At 36.6% G+C, this 21,490-nt stretch overlaps 1 protein-coding gene across 2 annotated transcripts in view; it reads left to right on the plus strand.

Moving 5' to 3' along the window:
• The window catches only part of ALDH1A1 (aldehyde dehydrogenase 1 family member A1), a 174,811-nt gene that overhangs the window by 119,797 nt on the left and 33,524 nt on the right, over nt 1-21,490 (plus strand). Inside the window, exons 2-3 of one of the 2 annotated variants that reach the window (XM_012454032.3) lie at nt 4,256-4,335; nt 17,353-17,457. In XM_012454032.3, coding sequence (XP_012309455.2) covers nt 4,270-4,335; nt 17,353-17,457 — 171 coding nt within the window. In that variant the 5' untranslated portion in view covers nt 4,256-4,269. The remainder of the gene's footprint in view (nt 1-4,255; nt 4,336-17,352; nt 17,458-21,490) is intronic. The other variant, XM_064361645.1, reaches the window with a different exon arrangement.

A 21,490-nucleotide genomic window follows, 5' to 3' on the forward strand; every position in this document is an offset into this window, starting at 1 on the left:
AATATCAAAGGAGTGGACATGTCAGGCTCTCTCCAGAGATTCTAGGAAAGAATCCGTTGTCATCTTTTCCAGTTTATAGAGCTTTATTTTTTAATTCCTTGGCTTTTGGTCCCCTTTAACAGCTTCAAAGCCAGCATCAAAACTTCTTACTTAAAATATTGATTAATTGCAAGGGCATAGGTGGTAAGAAAATTTATTTATATGAAAACTAAACTGAATACATTACAAACAATATTATCAAATTTATAAATACATTTTTGGATAATCTGCATGAGAATTGTAAAAAAAATGGAAAAAAATGTGGAGATCTCAAAGTAGTCTACATTTGGATTGACTCACATGTCTTTCATGTCTTTCTCTCTCCACATTAAAGAAACAAACTGGAAACTGCAGACAAAACACTACGAGCACTATTTATCCAAGATTATTTCAAATTCCAAGCAGCAAATCCAGTTCCAAGAAATGGCCTCAACCCATAAGGTTTAGCAAAAACCTATTTAAACTCAAATAATTATCTTACAGTGGCTTTAATGTACTGTTTTAGTGACCTTACTAATCAGTTAGTGTCTGATTAGACTGGATAAGAGGGGCATCTCTCCTATCTCAGTAACACAAGCCAAAGAGAAAAACAATAAAGCAATATGTAAAGAGCAGAAGAAATCAGAGGTGAGGAAATTCTTAAGAAGAATGGCATATGAACAGAAATTAGCCAACAAATACATATGTTCATATACTTAAATTCTGCCTTCCACTTCCATTTTTAACATCAACTTGCCAACTAAGCACAGACTCTCTCACTACATACAAGATTCACTTTTCCCAAATTACGAAAACTCAAATAAGCATAAGAGCAATGTGGTATCGGCTAAAAATATAGTAATCAAAATCATAGGGACACATTTCTTGCTAGGTCTATCAACAGGCAGACATGCTAAGGCAACAGAGAATAGATAGGGGAGTGGTCATATAACTGGAGTAGGAGAGGTTCACCTTCAATAAATGGTTCCAGGATTCTGAAATCAGGAAATATGAAAAGAAGCAGTCTTAGTTCATTCAGGCTGCTATAACAAAAATACTATAGACTGGGTGACATATAAGCCACAGCCATTAATTTCTCACAGTTCTGGAAGCTTGAAGTCTGAAATGAGGGTGCCAGCATGGTTGGGTTCTGGTGAGAGCCCTCTCCTGGGTTGCAGATTGCCAACTTCTCATTGCATCCTCACATGGCAACAACAGTGAGAGATCTCTCTGGAGTCCCTTTGATAAAAGCACTGATACCATTCATGAGGGTCCTACCTTCATAATCTCATTACCTCCTGATATGGTTTGGCTGTGTCCCCACCCAAATCTCACCCTGAATTGTAGTTCCCATTATCCCCATATGTCATGGGAGGGACCTGTTGGGAGGTTATTTAATCATAACAGGAGGTTTACCCTCATGCTGTTGTCATGATAGTTTGTTTATATGAGATCTGATGGTTTCGTAAGGGGCTTTTCCCCCCTTTTGCTGAGCATTTCTCCTTACTGCTGTCATGGAAGAAGGACATGTTTGCTTCCCCTTCTGCCATGATTATAAGTTTTCTGAGGCCTCCCCAGCCTCAGCTGTGAGTCAATTAAACCTCTTTCCTTTATGAAGTAGTTTCAAGAATGGTTGAAGTAATAATCTATATGTTTGTTGGTATAATTAAAGCTTTCACAAAGGGCTAGAGATGTCACATTCAAGTGATAAATAAACTCTCCTCTTATATTTCTTGTTTCTCTCTCCTATTCATGTGTGTGTGTGCTCATGAGTATATGTGTGTGTGTGTGATTTAGTTTGTTCCTAAGAAGGAAAAAGAAGATTAAACATCCTTTGTCTATTACCCTCAAGTTAGAGGACCAGCTTCTCCTCTGCTGCAGAGTCCTGTACAATAAAAATGTACAATTCTGGGTCCAGTCCTAAAATGTGCAACCATGGCCCCTAGGTTCTCACTAAAGCCATTTTTTCCTCTGTAAGGGATAGAAGTCTAATGAAATATTTTACTCATACACAGCCACTCCCAGAAATACGCTATTCTACAAAATAAGCACTCAGGGCAGGATGATGCTTACCTCAAAAATATAAGTCTCAGGCCCTGTGGTTTCTAGGCAGAGAAGATCTGCTCAAGTGAGGTTAGGGCTGAATAATTACAGATGCATAAATGATACTTAGTAAATATTTGCTGAAATTAAATGGGCAGGTGTGGTAACCTGTCTCCAAAGCAACTCCTTTTGCCTACATTCAGTAATGCCTGGAATAAAGGGATTGTTCTTACATAATTATCCAATAAAATACATTTGAAAATGATCATATAAGAAATGAGATGACAAGCCAAGTGTATTATGAAGCCTTGAGCTTTCATCGCCTGGACATCAAATAAATAAGTATTTGAATCCACAAACAACTGTGACTCTGGGAGAAGAAAGCAGCAAAACACAGCTGTTTGGGCATGGCTAGAGCACCACTCTCAAGTTATGTAACAGCTGTTGTGTAATTGTGCATTTAACTCAAAACACATTTTTGAGAGAGAAAACAATTAGATTTTCCAAAAAGAAAGAAATAGAGAAATGTTGAAAGAACACAGAAGTTTCTATCTGGTCTTCAAGCATGAGACACGGAGGAGTCAAAGGCATTGGGAATGATACTGCCTTAGAATCTAGGGAGTTGGCCCCGTGCACCAAATCTAGCCTGCCTTCTGTTTTTGTAAATAAAGTTCTATAGGAAAACAACTACACCCATTAATTTACCTATCATCTACAGTTTCTTTTAAGCAGAGTCAAGTAAATTATATCAGAAACCATCCAGCCCAGAGGCTGAAAATATTTACAGAAAAAGTTTGCAAACCCTTGTCTTAGATGAATAAAAACTTATGCTTAAATGCCTGTAAGGGTGACTATTCACTGAGAAAACCAAAGCAGTTGACTCTTGATCCCATATAGGAGTTCCCTTGTGGATAGAGGGCAAAAATAATGAACAGAAATAAGAGTCTAGGTTTGGGAGTCAGACTGTCCTGAAATGACATTCTGGTCTTGCATTAATAGATCTGTGACCATAAGCAAGCTACTCACCCTCTCTGTGTCTCTAAAATGGAGATATCAAATGAGGGTAGAAAGGGAAACAAGTGATGCACCTGATTTGGGCAAACGTTTTAGAAATTTTCAGTAAGTCCCATTTGTAAGTCCCATATTCAAGGGAACTGGCAAGTTTCATTAGGAAAAAAAATCAGTTAATTTTCATAATCAGAGTATCCAAAGTATTCTATCTTGTTCCTACTGTAACGTTTGCTAGAGCTACAACACAATAAAGTATTGTACTTAAAATGGGAGTAACACTGTTTAACAGATTGTCCTTCAGTTAAACATTAAGAACTTGAATTATTTTGAAACCCTGCTTAAATTTACACTTTGTACACTGCCTATATTCATAAATACAGACAACTTCCAAAACTAGGGTTACTTTCATTTTAAATGAGTTTTAATAGATGATATTGCCATGTTTCTAATTGTGGTGTTTGTGTGTGACAGAGTGTTCCGAATTCCCTAAAAGTCCTTCTGGTTTTTCTGTTCACATATAGAAAATAAAGATAATTTATGGCATCTGAAATCACAGTAGGTCTACTTACCCAGCACTGAAAATACACGTAATATTTTAAAACTAACTTAGTGTATAGTGTAGCTAGAAGGCCTTTCTTCCCCAAATAGCACCCTGATTTTCTGGGAGATGGACTGATTTCCTGAAAGCCTTGTACTGAAGACACCTGGCCAGGATTCTCTCCTGACCAGCTTCTACTGAGAACAGGTGCCCTTTTAAACTCTTTTCAGTCCTCAAATTCTCTGATTCCAAATCTGTCAGAGAACAGAAAGTTACATATTAGCATTAAAAAGCATAAAAAGTCAAAAAAAATAATAACTGGCCTTAGTGGCCGGAGCAGCTGCTGCATACCCTTATCACAGGTTTCGGCTTTGTAAATTAATTCATCTGCAAATAGTGCACTGTCTCCAGATGCAACTTCGATGCTGGAGCACTGGTTTCTTAAGGATTTAAGTTTAAAGTCAAAGGCTTCCTGCCCTAGGTGTTACAAATAAGTAGTGTCGTTTTCTTTTTTTTGCTCTGAGTTTGTTCATCCAATCGTATCCGAGTATGCAAATAAACTTTAGCCCGTGCGGATAAAAAGGAACAAATAAAGCCAAGTGCTCGATCAGAACCTAATTGCTGAGCCAGTCACCTGTGTTCCAGGAGCCGAATCAGAAATGTCATCCTCCGGTGTGCCAGACCTACCTGCAGTACTCACTGATTTGAAGATTCAATATACTAAGGTGAGTACAACTTATATTTCCTGCTTTGACTAGGGTTTGCAAAAAATACATTTATTTAAAGCCTAAAAGGTCAATTTAAGTAAACTTGTGTAAAGAGCCTTTTGCAAATATAAAAATAAAAGGCATGCAAAATGCAGGTCTTGGTTTAGTGCCCTGATCAAATATGATCTAAATCATATCGGACCATCCTTCATAAATTTATTTCTTAAAATATTTCCAAGTGAAAGGAATTCTCTTCTGTGTGAAAGGACCCTTATACCAGGATTCAGAGGACTTTACTAAGCAGTTCTATTAACTTCAGTGTAGCCGGCATGTATGATAAGAGAGCAAACTACTCACTAGAGAAACTTACTGGAAAGAACCAAACGAGTGAGAAACAATAGAAAGCAAACAAGGAGAAAGAGAGCACACTGACATAGCATAACTTTCCGATATGTTTAATAAAATGAGTGTTAAAATAGGGGGACTTGAGTCTGATAATTGGATTCAAAAAACTTCAGATGGACTTGCATTATTTTGCATATTTGGCGGGGAGAAAAGCATTATTCCTTCAGCCACATTTGTTGCCATTGGAGCAGATGTGTAATTGTTAACTGATAAATATTTAGAGAAACAAGAGCAGGAGCTAGATCCAGACTTTAAAATCCACAGCTAGGGGGAACTAGGAAATGGATCCTGCTTGAGTCATTCTGAGAGTAACTCTGAACTTTGTTTCGCACTGCTTTCCTGTCAGATCCTAGAACTCCAAAACAAACAATAAATAAAACACGGTCTAACCAAAATTACTTAAAGTTATCTTTGTGGTGTGATGCAGAAAGTATGGTAAGAAATTAACTCTGGCAACTCAAGGGAGAGCCTTTTTGCTGTCTGAATTAGCCAACAGAAAAACAAAGGGCATTATAATTTAATGATAAAGTGAAAGCCGCCGCTGTTACACATTTATTTCCTTACTTGTAACCGTGGATGGTTTTGAAATCCTAAGGTCTCTTGCATTTTCATTTTCATAAAGCACAACGAATGAGGAAGTTGCTCAGCTGATAGGCTCTTTTCCTCAGGAAAGTGTCAGCAGAGATCAGATTGTGCCTTTAACATGGTTGACCAGCAGCTATGAAGTATATTTTAAGGTATTGTTATCACGAGGTTTTATTAAAGGGGAAAGATTTTTCCATTTAATTTTACTACAAATGGTAACGTGAATCCATACCCTCAAACAATTTACATTTGGCAAGGTATGCCCAAAAAATTGCAATAGTCCAGTCTCCCTCATTTTCTTATTCCAAGTTTGTCACTCCCAAGAAATTTCAATTCAAAGTAGGTACATTTAAAAATACACTTCATGAAGCTCAAAATTGTTGGCAATGCTTAGATTATTCTATTACTATTATTAATGGGAATTTTGTGGTTTTTTTTTTTTTTTAATGATACTACGTAGGAAGGTATTTTGGTAGTCTGAATGTCCCTGTCTCCCCACTCCTCTGGCTTTGCAGAAGTTTGCACAGTCTTCCTTGTGTGTGTATTTCAAGGAAGCTCTAATGTAAATAATTTTCCTGCTGAATTAAGCTTCACTTAGTAGTCACTAATTAAGCATGTAAGAAGCAGTACTAGACAACTGAGGTGGTCCTTAAAATCTAAAATCCTTGAAATCTAACATGCAAGCACAGATCTAATGATCCCTTAACACAGAGAGATGATTTTGAGATTGAAACCTGTTCACTTCAAAGTCACTGTGCAACAACTCCCCTCTAGGGAAAATGACTGACCTAAGTGTCCAAAAGAAGGCAAGATTCAAAGAGCAGGCATTTTGCTCTGTGGTTAAGAACTTTTCAGAGTGAAAATACCCAAAACAAGTCAGTGAGTTTTGATTTTTCATGCATCTTCTATATAAATCTGTTCTGCTCAGATAAATTTTATTGTTTGATTTATTGGTTATAGCATTTTCACACTTGGGAGGACACCAGTTATGTATGTAATTAAATCTAAATGGGTGAGCTTTTTCAAATGCCTTTGCATTTTTTTTTTACTATGTCCCAGTGAAGAATTGGATTGAATTTGCACTTACAAGAGGAGTTAAAAAAATGATGATTATTAACTATAATAAGTTCCCTGGTTACAAATCAAGTAAGCAAGCAGTTTATAGTGTCTGAGGAATTACCTTCATTTACCAGTCCCTAAACTCTTGTGTTATTTTTCTATTACTATTTTAATGTCCTTTTTAAATTACAGCCAGAAGTATATTGGTTGTTAGGACAAGTTGGAGGAAAGAGACAGGGTTGAGTACAAAAAAAAATATTACAACTATGATAGAAAAGTTACATACTCTCAAGCCTGGGACTATTTTTCACCCAAACAAAAGAATTTATTGATGCATATCTTTTTATGACTTATTTTCTAGTACAGTCTGATTATTTCTTTGTTGGGGTAAAGAGAGATCAGAGTTTAAGAAATGTTTTCTAAAATTATACAAAAACTTTTGGAATTTAAAATCTCAAAAACATCATTATAAATTCTTGATATGAACTCATATCCCATCCTTATCCTCATTACTCCCCTTTCCAAGTCCAAATGAACCCCACATTTTCCATTTTATTGAGGCTTTAAATGAAGAGCTTCTTTGAAAGTTATGTGATCATTGGGCAAACTACATTACCTCCCTCTGCTCTGGTTTTCTTATGTTTAAAATGGGGATGATAACGCACCTATTTTCTAAGGTGGATGAAAATATTAAATGAACTTAATGCATACAAAGCACTTGAAATAATGCCTGGCACATGGGACATGATTTAACGTTAGTGATCCTAGTCCTATTTTTCTGAATCCTTTCCAGTTTTTCCAGAATTTTCTCTTTTACCCAACCTTTCTTAGACCTGTTTCCCACAAGTATCCCTCATGTCTTCCCCTAGCTTTTCTGTCAATCTTTCTTGTTCAGTCAAGTTCCATCTGACAAAGACTGCATCAGAGTGAAGTTCCAAGGGTCTTTCAGTATTTCAGGGATCAAAAATTTTCTCTTACAGAATTTGGTAACTTTGTTTGCCATTCTCTCTTCACAATACTGTTGTTTTACATTTTTTTAAAAAAAGAAGGAAATAGGAAATTCAAGAAGACAAGCATTCTCAGACAGAATTCAAACCCCAAAGTGTTTAACTGATTAAACCATAGTTTGTTCATGCTACAAGAGATCTTCATCAGCTAATGACATTTTACACATATATACGCAAACACACACATAATAAATAATTATAGGTAAAATTTATTGTGCTTACTCTGCCAGTGACTATTTAAGTTCTTGACAATGATTTTATTTAATCCTTATAATAACCCTATGAGGGGGTTATTATTCCTGTTTCACAGTTGAGGGAACTGAGGAACAGAGCAGCTATGTAACTTACTAAAGTTATACAGCAGGTAAGCGACAAAGCTAGACTTCCAATGCTGGCAGTCTGAGCTATCACACTAGCAAGTGACTTGTCTAAGGTCAATTCCACTACTCTGGGACACAGTTGCTAGAATCCTATTGTATCCTTCTTTATTCTGACTTTCATTTGCCGATTGCTGATTCCCATGGCCTTTCTAGCTGCTGCTCAGCTGTTCCCAGGCCATTAGGAGAAAGTTTGCAGCCAACTTAGAAAAAGAGAGCAATAGGGAAAATTGGAAAGAAATAGTTTTTCTGCTTTTATTGAAAATGTGACGTTTGGGCTGAGAGAGGCTATGAGGCAGAGGACTGACATAGATGTGAAATGCCTGTGTGAACTACATTTCTTCAACTCCTGTGGAATCAATTTTGCTTAGAGTAGGAGATTGCGCTCCTAGATGTCTGGTTTGCTTAACTCTTCTGGGTTAAAGAGATATTTTCAATAGAGAAGAGTTATGAATCATTGAATAATATGTGCCAGGCACGATTTGAAGTGCTTTTTTTCCACCCCCCATGATTTTTTCTTTAAATTCTTACAACAAACAAATTCAGCTTTAAATTTTTTCTTTAAATACTTACAACAAACAAATTCCAAATACTTCCTTTGTCCCCTTTGCTTGTTTCTCCCTTTTGCTTTTCCTTTCTCCCATATTTCCCTTCCTCTTTTTTTTTTTTTTTTTTTTGGAGACGGAGTCTTGCTCTGTCGCCAGGCTGGAGTGCAGTGGTGCAATCTCAGCTCACTGCAACCTCCGCCTCCTGGGTTCAAGGGATTCTTCCGCCTCAGCCTCCCGAGTAGCTGGGACCACAGGCACGTGCCACCATGCCCAGCTATTTTTTTGTATTTTTAGTAGACATGGGGTTTCACCATGTTGGCCAGGATGGTCTCGATCTCTTGATCTCGTGATCCACCCGCCTCGGCCTCCCAAAGTGCTGGGATTACAGGAGTGAGGCACCGCGCCCGGCCTCCCTTCCTCTTATAACAGGGTCTTGAATGACTGCCCTATGCTAGGTCTCATGATATAAGAAGGCCAATATGATTCATGTCTCATGGAGCTTCTATTCTTGTAAGGTGTGTGGAACAGTGTGGAGCAAAAAATAAGCATGAGAATACTTAAATCAGAAATTACGATAAATGTTTAAAGGAAGAAAATGGAAAGCTGAGAGAATATGAGGAGAAGAGCTTTTGATGAGGATTTTTAGGAAGGGAGCCTTTAAGGAAGGGAGCCTTTAAGGAAGGCACTTTAAAAGTAAGCCTGAGGGATATAGAGAATGCGGTGGCCAAGAGTGGGGAAAAACAAAGATCCAGAGGTCATACCACATTCAAAGACCCCGAGGACACAAGCATGTTATGCTTAAAGAACTATCCACAGGCTAATCTGGCTGGAGTAAAGTGAGTAAGGGAGAGAATGGATGAAATGAAACTGAAAAACAGGCTCGGGCCAGATTGGCTGGTGGATTTTATTTGAGGGAAATCACTGAGGGGTGCTTAAAACAGGAAAGGACTTATGTTCAAGGCAAAGCTGATTGTGCTGTGATGCTGCTTTCACTTGGGAAATGTTTTTAACTTCCTTCTAACTAAAGCAATATTTTGTTTGCTTTGGGCTTGGAAGCAGGTGAAAAAATAGCTGACTGACTGCAAGGTGCAGTGATTGAACAAGCTAAACCTGGCTTCAATTTCCAGCTATTCTACGTATTTAATTATATGATCTTGGCCAAGCTTCTCTTGGCCTGGAGCTTCGGTTCCTCTGTCTGTGAATTGGGAATGAGAATGACTACCTTGGAAAGTGGTGGTGAGAATTAAGTGAGGTAATTTGAGGAATGTGGCTGGCATTTATTAACTACTTGGTCCCTTGTCTCCTTGATTCTCTTTCCCAAGATGACTCCTAATATTATTCGATCATTCTGTTCTCAATGTAAGTGATATTTATATTGCTTGCCACAGTTCAAAACTGATTTCATGTTTTTTCTCATTTGAGGCTCATAATTAACCACTGGGAGGAGCTAGAAAAGATGTTACCAGGGTCCCATTTCAAAGCTGAGGAAGCGGAGCTCAGAGAGCATGACTAACTTAAGGTCACATAGCTCTTAAAATGCAAAAGCAGAATAAACTGTATTCTGAATCTTTTTATCTTGGATCTGATGCTTTCCCACATGATACCCTTTTTTCCTTAAATATCAAAACCAGTAGTACAAGAATCTCACTCAAGAAAACCTAAACAACAAAAAAACTGAAGTAAACAACAAATATCCTAAGAGAAGAAGGTATTATTTGCCTTTCCTAATTAGCTCTAACAACGGTTTTCACACCTATTATTACATTTTTATCCTTCATTCTTTATCCTGATTGACGATAGATCTGGGCTGAGGTCTGAAATCCTGTATTCTTAACAGTCTTTCAACTTTTGCTGATGCTACCAAAATGTCTGTTGACAAGCAGCAAGGGTCTAAAAGTTTTAGGTGAGTGAGCCTTATAATTTCATATGCAGCAACCACCTTCCAGGTAATTTATGACTGAGCTGCCAGTTTCTCCCAGAAACTCACACTCAGCCATGTCAGGACCTTTCACTTCAGAAAGTGCCAGAGCCAAGAAGAAACAGGATCATGGCCATAAACCAGTGACGGAACCAATCATTGATTTTACTCGTAGGAGATAATCATTTATTAATATTTAGAATGCAGTATCTTAGCTCATTTCTGAGGACTGCTATCTTGGCAAGTTGTTTGTTCTCTGGCACCTGCCTGACTGTAAGAAAATGTAATCAACAATTTTAAAGTAAAGGACACATGTCCTAAGAGAGGGTATTGTCCCCATTTCATAAGGACTCTCAGTACAACTGTTTATATAACTTTGTAACTGGGACTTTACATATTGAATTTGTCACTACAAACTTGCCAGAATGAGGGAAACACTCTTAGAGACTATGAAAAGTAACTTATTTGAAGACCAACCCAAAGTAAAGGTAATGACTCTGAAATGGCATGGATAATCTATAGGATGATATGATGCAAATCAGCATAAAATAAATCTCATAGAAATACAGACATCCAATGAAGATATCTGAAAATAGCAGTTATCTGGCTTGGGATGTGGTGGTGATGGTGGTGCAATTTGGTTTGATTTATCATGATGCTATTAGAACTATAGCCAGGGGATACATTACATATTTACCAAATGTAAGTGACAAGGTAGAGCCATGTTCAAAAGAATTTGAGCAAGGATTGCTTCACAAACAATTAAAATCTAATAAATCAGGAAAGTAAATGTTGTGTAATACTGGTTTTCCTGATGCTGACATATTTTGGGTGAGTGTGTGTGTGTATGTGTGTGTGTGTAGATATTCACAGCAAAAGTTTCCACAAACTTAGAAGCATTGCTTGAGAGGGATGTGAAATGTTGCTAATATTTGATTTTCTGATATTATCTCTACCGGATTCATTGTAATGTTGGAATTGCTAATGGAAATTTGTTCACTGGGACATTTGCACAAATCTCACATCTCTAAAAACTTTGCCTGAATTGTTCCCTCCCCCAACCCAAGTCCCATTACCTGTTTCCACTGCTCTATCAATACTTTTTCAGACATCAAAAATTTGTATTCAAAGGAATGCAAATAAACTACTGAATTATGCTTTATATTTGGCATTCTTTTAGAAGGAAGAAGGCTTACTGGGTCTTTATACTGCTAAATATGGACAGAACTTTCTATCACTTCTACATTGTACCTCTTTGATACGGAAAATATATGATGTATAGAACTTGCTGACAAGTATTGCTGTCATCTGTAGGACATAGTGAATGTGTGACTCAGAACAAATGCTGTGTCATCGTTTCTCTTTCCCTGACTGAATTGAAAAGGCTGAAGGGGTTTTGCAAAAAAAAAAAAAGAGAAAGAAAAAAGCATATATATTCATGTTGCTAAAGTCAGACTATAATTTAAAACAAATGAAAGGAAACTTTTATTTCTCCTATTTTTGTTTTGGTCATTCTCTCATTTTGTTTTCATTCCTTTGACTGCAGTTAAAAATTTTCCTCCCCTTTGTTATTTCCTCCTTAATTTCCTTTTCCATTTTTTGACTTTGAGTCTCAACATTTTGCTTTGCTTCCTCGGGGTTAGGGTGGAAAGCAGTTGCCAGAGATCCAGCTTTGATTCTTTTAAATGTTTAACACCCCACCTGACTTTTGTTCAGTCTCTCCTCCTCATTATTCATCCCTGATCTCATTCTCCCAGACTCCCAGTGGCCTTTGGTACTTTGGTAGATTCCTAAGCTGAGAAAACGTTGACACATTTACAGTACAAACCACTCTCCACAGGTTCACACCACCACCCATGCACCCTATGCTGTGACTCAGCCCTCAGGTTTGAAAATCCACATGGATGACATAAAATGGAGACTCTCATCACCCTCCCTCTCCTTTGGAAAATCTTAAAAGAAATCCTTTGTGCTTTGAAAATGTGATCCTTAAAATCTCTCTCCCACCAAGAAAGTATTGGCTTCCCTTACAGGATCTACAGCTGCTTGCCCAGTTGCTGCCCTGATGAGATAATATTAATTTAAGGTGCTCTGAGTATCTTTTGCAAGAAGTCAGGGGCTCTTCACTTTAGCCCACAGCCTCCACAATCTCCTATCAGCAGATAAGGTTAATAGGGCTTTATTTTGCCCACTAGTCAAATCTAGCTTTATCTAAGCCAGAAATATTTTGAGAAAAGTGCTTATTTATTTAGAATTGTAGCTTTATACATAGTACATTAAGACATAATAACTTTTGCTCTGGAAAGACAATTTTTTTTTCAAAATTGTGACTAATTCTTGGACACCAACTGAATCCAGGAAATAGCTACTTGTTTATGAAAGGTAATATGATGCATTTCTTAAAATCTGGCATATCTAAAATCTAAAGTGTAAAAATCAATTTCTAAGTTGCTTCAACATTTCTATTGATTGCTTCCCCATATAAAAAAGTACTTGAAGTCCAAGAGTATGCATAGGCATTGATAATTTCCAATCAATATTGCAAACTGAAAGTTGATGTTTACATTACATACATATTATTCAAAAGTAACCTAAGCCCCAAATTCATAATTAGACTTGAGTTAATATATAATGGTTACATAGAACCCAAGAATATTTTACTTTTATAGTATCATCTCTTTTTCTCTAAGCTTGCTAATGGCAAACAACAAAAGGAAAATGACTGTCACCATTATAGAATATTTCAATGAGAATCTACATTTCTAATGTAGATTTTATAATTATTATAACAAACATTCATTAGCCTAGACTTCTCCATATAACCATTAAATATAACTACAGGAACAGTGATTATACAAAAACATTTGGTTTGGTCACAGCTGGAAGCCAAATGCCAAATGTAAAGCTCCTATAATTAAAAAAGAAAAAGTATTTGAGGTCTGTCCTATGAATAAATTATCTGTGGCTAAGGGGAAGAAAAAGACTGCAATACCTGGCGTTCTAACAATCTAGGTCATCACGTTACCTATGCCCAGTTCTCTTTTCATGCTGAAATGCCTCTGTTTGTGGGAGAATGTGCATAATTCATAATTTGTATACTGCACTGTTACATCTCTCTCCTCCAAAACCTTGTGACCTTATGATAGGATTATGAAAGTAGTCTCTGGGCTAATTTCCTGGACTCTGGTTGGTCTACTTCAAATCAGTTTGGGGTACTTTAAAATCAGTATTCCTAAACATCCATTTGATCTGGTCTCTCCCTTTTTATATCCAGAATAGAGTCCAAACTTCTTACTCTGGGGACCAGGATCTACCACAAACTGACTTTATTTTCACTGTCGGGCCTTGTCTGTGACTTGTGTCCACTGGAACTCCGTTCTGTTGGGAGCTGCTCTGTTTACTATGTTATGAACCTCCAAAGATTTGTCCCTCCCTTTACTCTTTGTCTTCCTTCTTTCTCCCAATCCAGTCTCATCCTCTAAAGAAGCATTCTTCCAGCCTATGCCCCTCTACGCAGTTTATTGACAACACCACTGCTTTGGCCATTTTGCTCTACAGCCTTTAATTCTTTACTGGCTGATATTGATATGAAATTAGATTATAAGCCCTTGAGAGCAGGAGCCATGGCTAACTTATCTCTCATTTTCCGATAGTAACTTCCAGGGTGTGTCTCAGGTATTTACTCATTATTTGACAAACACTTTTCTGATAAAACAAAAGTTCCTATTCAGGATTATATAAATGTAAGCACAAATTCAAACACAAGTTGAGCTCACAGTGCTCTCCTGTATTAAAGGTTAAAACTGAATAATGCAGAACAGTGCTGGTAATTTGGGATCCTCTACAGCTGATCTCTTCAGTTGCCTGCAGGCTGCCAAATAAACGTGTGTTTTCACTTCAGGTTAATGCTCATTTACAAAATGTTCACTGGCTTTAATCTGAAGTGGCAGTTTTATGTACAGCTTAGATACAAGTTCTGATCATGGAACTAGATGGTACATACATATTGTAATAATTCTTTTACCAAAAAGTATGTAAAGAGAGTAAAATAAGCTATAATATGTTGAGAGCATATTATCGAGAACTTGAAACCACAGATTATCACAGACCTAAGGATAAGAGGACTCAGGCAAGAACTAGAAACTCCGACCAAAGGCCTAGCAAAATGTAATTGATTCTGTATGTTGTTTTATTTTATTTTTAATGAAATTACATTGTAGAAGGGTGAAATTCTGGGTATAACTCTGCCAGAATGAGCTCTGTATTCTCTTAGTTTAGAGGTACAAAATCTAAGGCGGTTATACACTCTTTAGGGCAGAGAGAAGACAGAATTAGTAAGTGAATGAATCTGATGCAGGTTTTGGAAGACCGATTTAAAAATCTGTGACAGGTACCACAATATCTTTAGTTTTTTGTTTGGAATTTCCTGGGTTGATACGTAGATACCTAATATTAACACACAGCAGAACATAAGTAATTTATCAGTAGGATACTAACATGTTATGTTGGAGAGAAGAAAAAGGAGGTGAAATTCAGTTGGAGCAACTAGTGAAATCTTCATGAGGAGATGGCATAGTAAGCTAGAATTTAAAGTGAAAATAGAAGAAAATAGTGGAACTCTAAAGAACAGTGTAAATAAAAGTATGCTGCAAAAAATGGCAAGGTGTTTGAGGCAGTAGAATGAGGCTGGAACAAAGGGTAAACTGAGGGAATCGTAGAGCAAAAGACTGAAAAAGCATGTTGGGACAAGATTGTTAACCACTTCTGCTGCCATGTTAAGCAGTCTGACAATAGAGAATCACTAAAGTATTCTGAGGAGGGCTGTAGACAGAATCTGAGGAAGATTACGATGACAAGGAGAAAATTAAATTTTAATTAGGCAGAGGTAGGGGGCCAAGAGAACAGGGAACACTTTTTTATAATTGTATAGAACAAAGTGATACAAAAGGGTACCTAGGGATTATTTGTGTCATTAACAAAAGGGAAGTGTGTATGAGAGGGACAGTGTGCTGGGGGACAGTGTGCATGAGCAAGCTTTAGAATTTTGGGGTGAGAGCAACATAAAGCTAGAGATGCCAGTGAGTTGAATTCGGGACAGGTTCATTAAGTTCTTTCCCAGACATCCCTTGGGAAGAAAAATACTAAGCCGTAAGGGCATAAATGGAAACACTCTAGGAATAATCATGGGATTCTGTAAAATGTGTTTCTGATAGCTAGAGTGTTGATCGACTGTAAGAAACATTGGGCAAATCAGCACTTTCATCTGAATTTATGTTTCCTTAAGTTGATCTAAGAGCCTAGTGCTTTTTCCCAAAAAATAATATAGTGCATTTTGTGGTCTTCATCTGTATTCAATTAATCTTGTTTCTGTAATCTGATAGGGTTTCTTGATACTTTTTCCATTTTTCTTATGCCCCTATATATGTATTTTTGCACATCTAGTCTCTTTATCTGAACAGTTTTAGGCCCCTTTCCCCTTTATTTGGCCATGCCCATGTGTTTTTACCGTCAATTTCAGCATAGCACTACAATTCCTTTGAACACCTCTAACTATACAGGATAATTCTATAATTCTGGGGTTTTTTTGTATAGATAATTATATTGGCATGAATGGGCAAACAAGGAGGCTTATCCTCCTCCCCATTTTGTAGAAAATCACAAGTGTCATAGAGTATTCATTTGCATAATATTATAGATCTTATCCATGAGTAGTTGATGGATTATAGATCTTTGATTCAATTAAGTTAGTTATTCAAGAATTTTTTTACTGTGGCTAAAATCGCTTGAGGGCTGAGATTGTGTTGGACACTGAAGATAAACCAGAAAACTGGACATAGTCCTTGATGGAAGGCAACCACTTAGAAATGACTAATTAAAAAGTGACACATTGTCCAATGGAAGTATAGGAGAACAGGGAAATATTTTTTGTCTAAGTAATAAATCACAGAATATAGAATGAATTATATTCAAGCATTTAGGGATACATAGTAATATACATATTATTACTCTGATAGAATTTTAAGCTATGCTAGTGATCACTGGCAAATTTTTAATAAATAAGTAATTTTCATTTATCATAGTAGCTAATTTAAACCTTGGAGGAGTGTTTCATTACATTCTCCCTCAGGATTGAACTATTGATGATTTATCTTTAAATATCAAGTAACAAGGGATGTCTGAGTTAGGATACATGTTATCAACCCAGCACATATGTCACCTTCCTTTACTCTCTGTATTAGCTACCTCTGATTCAAAATCAAATAAACTAAGTCTATCTTGTCATAAGTCTAACAGGAAGTTATAATATACACTATCTAATACTGTACTTATGATTGTTTACATATTTCAAATAATAAGAAATGTCAAAGCTGGCTCCTCAAGAAAAGGCAAATTCAGTGACATGGAAGTTGAAACTGAGATGTTTTAAATGACTTACTGATGCTTTTAAATATGTCTATTATTTTATAGTACACACAGACAAAATTCCATATTTCCTACTGTTGCTTTAGTTGCATGTCTCTTTCTCATAGTTATCATTAAGAAATCTTGTTCCTGATTTTATCTGAGGACAAAGAAATTACCAGGTAATCTGAGGAGAATAAAACCTATGCTTTTAAAAAGCCAGTGAAACAATGTCACGAGCTAATTTTCTCTAAGTGAACTTCTTTTAAAATTCTTTAGCAAAAATTTTTTTTAGCTTTAAAACATTAAAGGATTAGAAAATAGTCTCTTAGGATTCCAAATCACCAGTAGCCCAATATGAGGATGTTCAGAATTTGAAGTGGAAAATAGAAGCAATCGTTAATAAAGACCAAGCCCACAAAAGCCTTTGCTTTTGCCACAAATTCATGGCCATTTCAGGTAAAATCATTGTTCTCTAGTTTGTTTTCTCCAGCATGTATTTTCTAGTGTTGAAATGACTGCATCGCTTGGTTAAACATAAAAGCATTATGTACTTCATTTTAGTACATGTGTGTGCATGTAAACACAAAATGTCTTAAACAGCCAGAAAGTTTTGAGGGGTAAAGAGATGTGCTTCTTTTAGGCATTGTGAAATGCTTTAAAGTTCATGAAAATTTCCAAAACTGGCTGCATATTTAAGTGCCTTTTTACACATTTTCTCTTTATTGCTACAGATCTTCATAAACAATGAATGGCATAATTCAGTGAGTGGCAAGAAATTTCCTGTCTTTAATCCTGCAACCGAGGAGGAACTCTGCCAGGTAGAAGAAGGAGATAAGGTGAGTTTCTGAACACTAGGTTTTTTTTTTTTTTTTTGGAAAAAAGAAGAAAAAAAAAAGAGTGAAGGAGAGGAAGAAAAAGGAAGAGAAAGAGGGAGAGAGAATGGGAGTATTGCTTTATTGCCCTGGCTAGAATGCAGTCTAAAAATGGGAATTGAAATACTCTTTTATGCCAGTAATTGTGCTTAACAATGGAGACAGGAAGGAATAAGGGAGGAAAATAACAAACAAGCAGCCAAACAATATTTCATTTAAACCTATGAAATACTATGCAATTATTGAGGAGTAATTTACTTCCAATTATGTAGTCACTTTTGGAATAGGTGTGATATAGTACTGATAAGAATGTATGTTTTGTGTATTTGAAGTGGAGAGTTCTATAAATGTTTATTAAGTTTACTTGTTCCAGGTCTGAGTTCAAGTCCTGGATATCCTTGTTAATTTTCTATCTCGTTGATCAGTCTAATATTGACAATGTGATGTTACAGTCTCCCACTATTATTGTGTGGGAGTCTAAGTCTCTTTATAAGTCATTAAGAACTTGTCTTATGTATCTGGGTACTCCTGTATTGGGTACGTGTATATTTAGGATCATTAGCTCTTCTTGTTGCATTGATCCTTTTACCATTATGTAATGTCCTTCTTTGCCTCTTTTGTTCTTTGTTGCTTTAAAGTCTATTTTATAAGAGGCGAGAATTGCAACTCCTGTTTTTTATTTATTTATTTATTTTTGCTCTCCGTTTGGTTGGTAAATCTTCCTCCGTCCCTTTGTTTTGAGTCTTTGTGTATCGTTGCACGTGAGATGGATCTGGATACAGCATACCAATGGGTTTTGGCTTTTTATCCAGTTAATAATATATATGAGTTTAATACTGCCATTTGATGCTAGCTGGCTGTTTTGCCTATTAGTTGATGTAAGTTCTTCATTATGCTAATGCTCTTTACTTTTTGATATATTTTTGGAAAGGCTGATACTGGTTGTTCCTTTATATGTGTAGTACTTCCTTCAGAAGCTCTTGTAAAGCAGGCCTGGTGGTGGTGAAATCTCTAAGTACTTGCTTGTTCGCAAAAGATTTTATTTTTCCTTCGCTTGTGAAGCTTAGTTTGGCTGAATATGAAATTCTGGGTTGAAAGAATTTCAACCTAGTTTTATTTTATGCCAGATTTCTTAGTTTCTTGCCCTTCTGAGTTCCTGAACCCCATTGCAAATTCCAAAAGACATGTCATGAAAATATGGTTTCTGGGGCAGCCTAGGGAAATTGTCTAAGTTGTTCTTGTTTAAAAAAAAACAAACATTCTCTCAGTAGTCATGTAATAATGATGAATCTGTGCTTCTGGGTGTCATGGTGATTGTTTTTTTCACATCATTTTTCCTTACTTTATTTTCAATTGAAATAGTATATAGATTTATTTTACAGACTGCATAAGAAGGGATTGATCATATGTTATAAAGGAGAGAAATTCTCAGCCAGGTGCTGTGGCTCACACCTGTAATCCCAGCATTGTGGGAGGCCAAGGCAGTCAGTTCACTTGAGGTCAGGAGTTTGAGATTAGCCTGGCCAACATGGTGAAATACTGTCTCTACTAATATACAAAAATTAGCCAGGCACGGTGGCACATGCCTGTAATCCCAGCTACTCAGGAGGCTGAGGCAGGAGAATCACTTTAGCCCGGGAGGTGGACGTTGCAATGAGCCAAGATCATGCCACTGTACTACAGCCTAAAAAAAAAAGGAGAGAAATACATTATTCATATGAAATTGTTCTTTTTATGTTGCTAGATAAAAGTAAAAAGTTATTATAGAACTTTTAGAACAATATATTACCAAGTTATTTTATTAAAAATCACTGCATTATTATTCAATACCTTTAAAAATTAAATTGTGGAATAACTTAAATTGACTAACAAATTAAAAATATTGTTATTTTCTAGCTAATAACAGCAACAACAACAAAAACGAACTTTTATTTAGTGAAAATTGTTCTCAAGTTCTAAATGCTGTCTTCATTTAAAACTTAAAGCAACCCTATAGGGGAGGTACAATTTTGGCAGAGTAGAAAGGCTGAGTAATTTACTCAAGGCGACATTGCTAATAATTAATGACATCATGAAAATGCTGCCCCTCTAACACTATAACCTGTGCCTAGCGGGGGATACTGCTTCACCTTGTCATTATTATGAAAGTAAGATAGGGTAATATTAAATAGCCTTTCTTATTATAAAAGTAAGATAGCCTAATATTAAATAACCTTTTTACTTTCCTCCTGGGTGAGGAGAGTAAAAAACTTAGGAATTTTTATCTGAACATACAAGTGTTTCTAAGTCTAATTTGAAATGATGTTTCTGTTCTTTAGTTTTCCAGGGGTTGCCAAGCTTTACATTTCTGTAATGTGAAGAGGTAATTTTTTATTTTTTATTTTTTGCTGCAGGAAAAGACTACTGGGAAATTAAAGTCAGTAACACCCAAGGATAATATTGTTCATGACAATGTATTTCAGTTAACTGTAGCAATCACACAATCCTGCCAGTCTCCTGCCCAGTCTTTTCTATTACTTTAGCCCCGATAAATGAGATCACAAAAATGAGATCACAAATCTGAAGGTACTGGGCCGTGCAGACAAACTTATTCCAAGATAGTGACAGACCTGAGAGGGCCCTTTTGGATTTAGGAGAAGGCCTGGGTTCAGATTTCAGTACGATGAGAACAAGACCCAGGTCTCAAGGCACAGGAGTACTGAGTTCAGCCACAGGGGTCAACAATTTGAGAAGTAGAAACAGAATAGAAGGATGAAAAATGTCACTGGCTTTCACATTCAGATTTTCTGTTTATACCAAAGAGTTCACCAAAGCATGAATTCTCCATTCTGTTTCTCACTGTCTCTGGAAAAAAGTCCACAAACAAAGGTCCTTTATAATATTACTCAACCTTGTTTATGGACTCCTTCCCAGGCTACCCCATCAACTTTAGAGTTTCAACTTCACTGTGCCCAGCATCCCTCCCCAACCATTGCTTGCGAGTCACTGCCTTGCACATGTTCACAGTGTAGTCCTCAGGACCTAGTTCAAGTCACCCTCTACAGTAAGAGCATAGATTTTCAATGTTTGTTCTTACCTTCTTTGAGATCCTATTCCTTTTCATGTAAAATGAGAGATAGGAAAATGCTTGAAGAGTTAAAAGTATAAAGCTCTTCAAAAGTGCCAGGCATATCTGAAAGCTTCAGTCATGCCAGTGTTTTATACTTCTTTAAAACCTTCTCTAACCTTCTCAAGTAGACTTGCTCTCTTCTGTGTGGTTATAGGACATTGTATTGACCTGTATTATAACCTTTGTGTTATACAGCTATAGGTTAATTTGTCTGAGACAATATGCTTCTTGTAGAGATCAACACTACATCATGTCTCATTTATATCCTTGGTTTCTGGATATATAGTATATCCTATAGGTATTCTATACTATATCCTAGAAATACACTATACTATAGATATAGTATATTCTATAGATCTATAAAATATTCTTCTTTTTCATCAAGCTTTGAATTTCCATATATTGCTCATTACTCACCTTAGGAATTTAGTACGAACCTGACTATTGACTGTGGCAGACATTCTCAAAATTTAGCCTGTATCAGAATGTTCATGAAGGCTTGTTAAAGCACAGATAGCTGAGTCCCACCTGCCCCCGATTTCATTGCAATAATCTTAGAATGGGACCTGAAATTTTTCATTTCTTATAAATTATTTTGTAATGCTGATGTTAGTTGGGATGGAGGTGGGGGAATGCATCTTGAACCGCCAAATTAAACTGTTAAGCTGTTAAGTTGTATCTCCTCTCAGCTGTTAACATTTAACAGGGGTCATGAATTTTTGACACCTAAGAAAGTTAGTGATTGAAAATTGTATTGTGGTGATCACTCTGCACCTCTCTAAAATGCTACCAAACCACACATGGGCAGAGAAATACTGATCATCCCCGGCAAGGTCTATAGGAGCCCCGGAAGCCTGTTCCCTCTAAGCCATTCCCAGAAATGAGAGA

Source organism: Aotus nancymaae, unplaced genomic scaffold, assembly GCF_030222135.1.
Source record: "Aotus nancymaae isolate 86718 unplaced genomic scaffold, 86718_ANA_hifiasm-v0.15.2.pri h1tg000041l, whole genome shotgun sequence".
NCBI lineage: Eukaryota > Metazoa > Chordata > Mammalia > Primates > Aotidae > Aotus > Aotus nancymaae.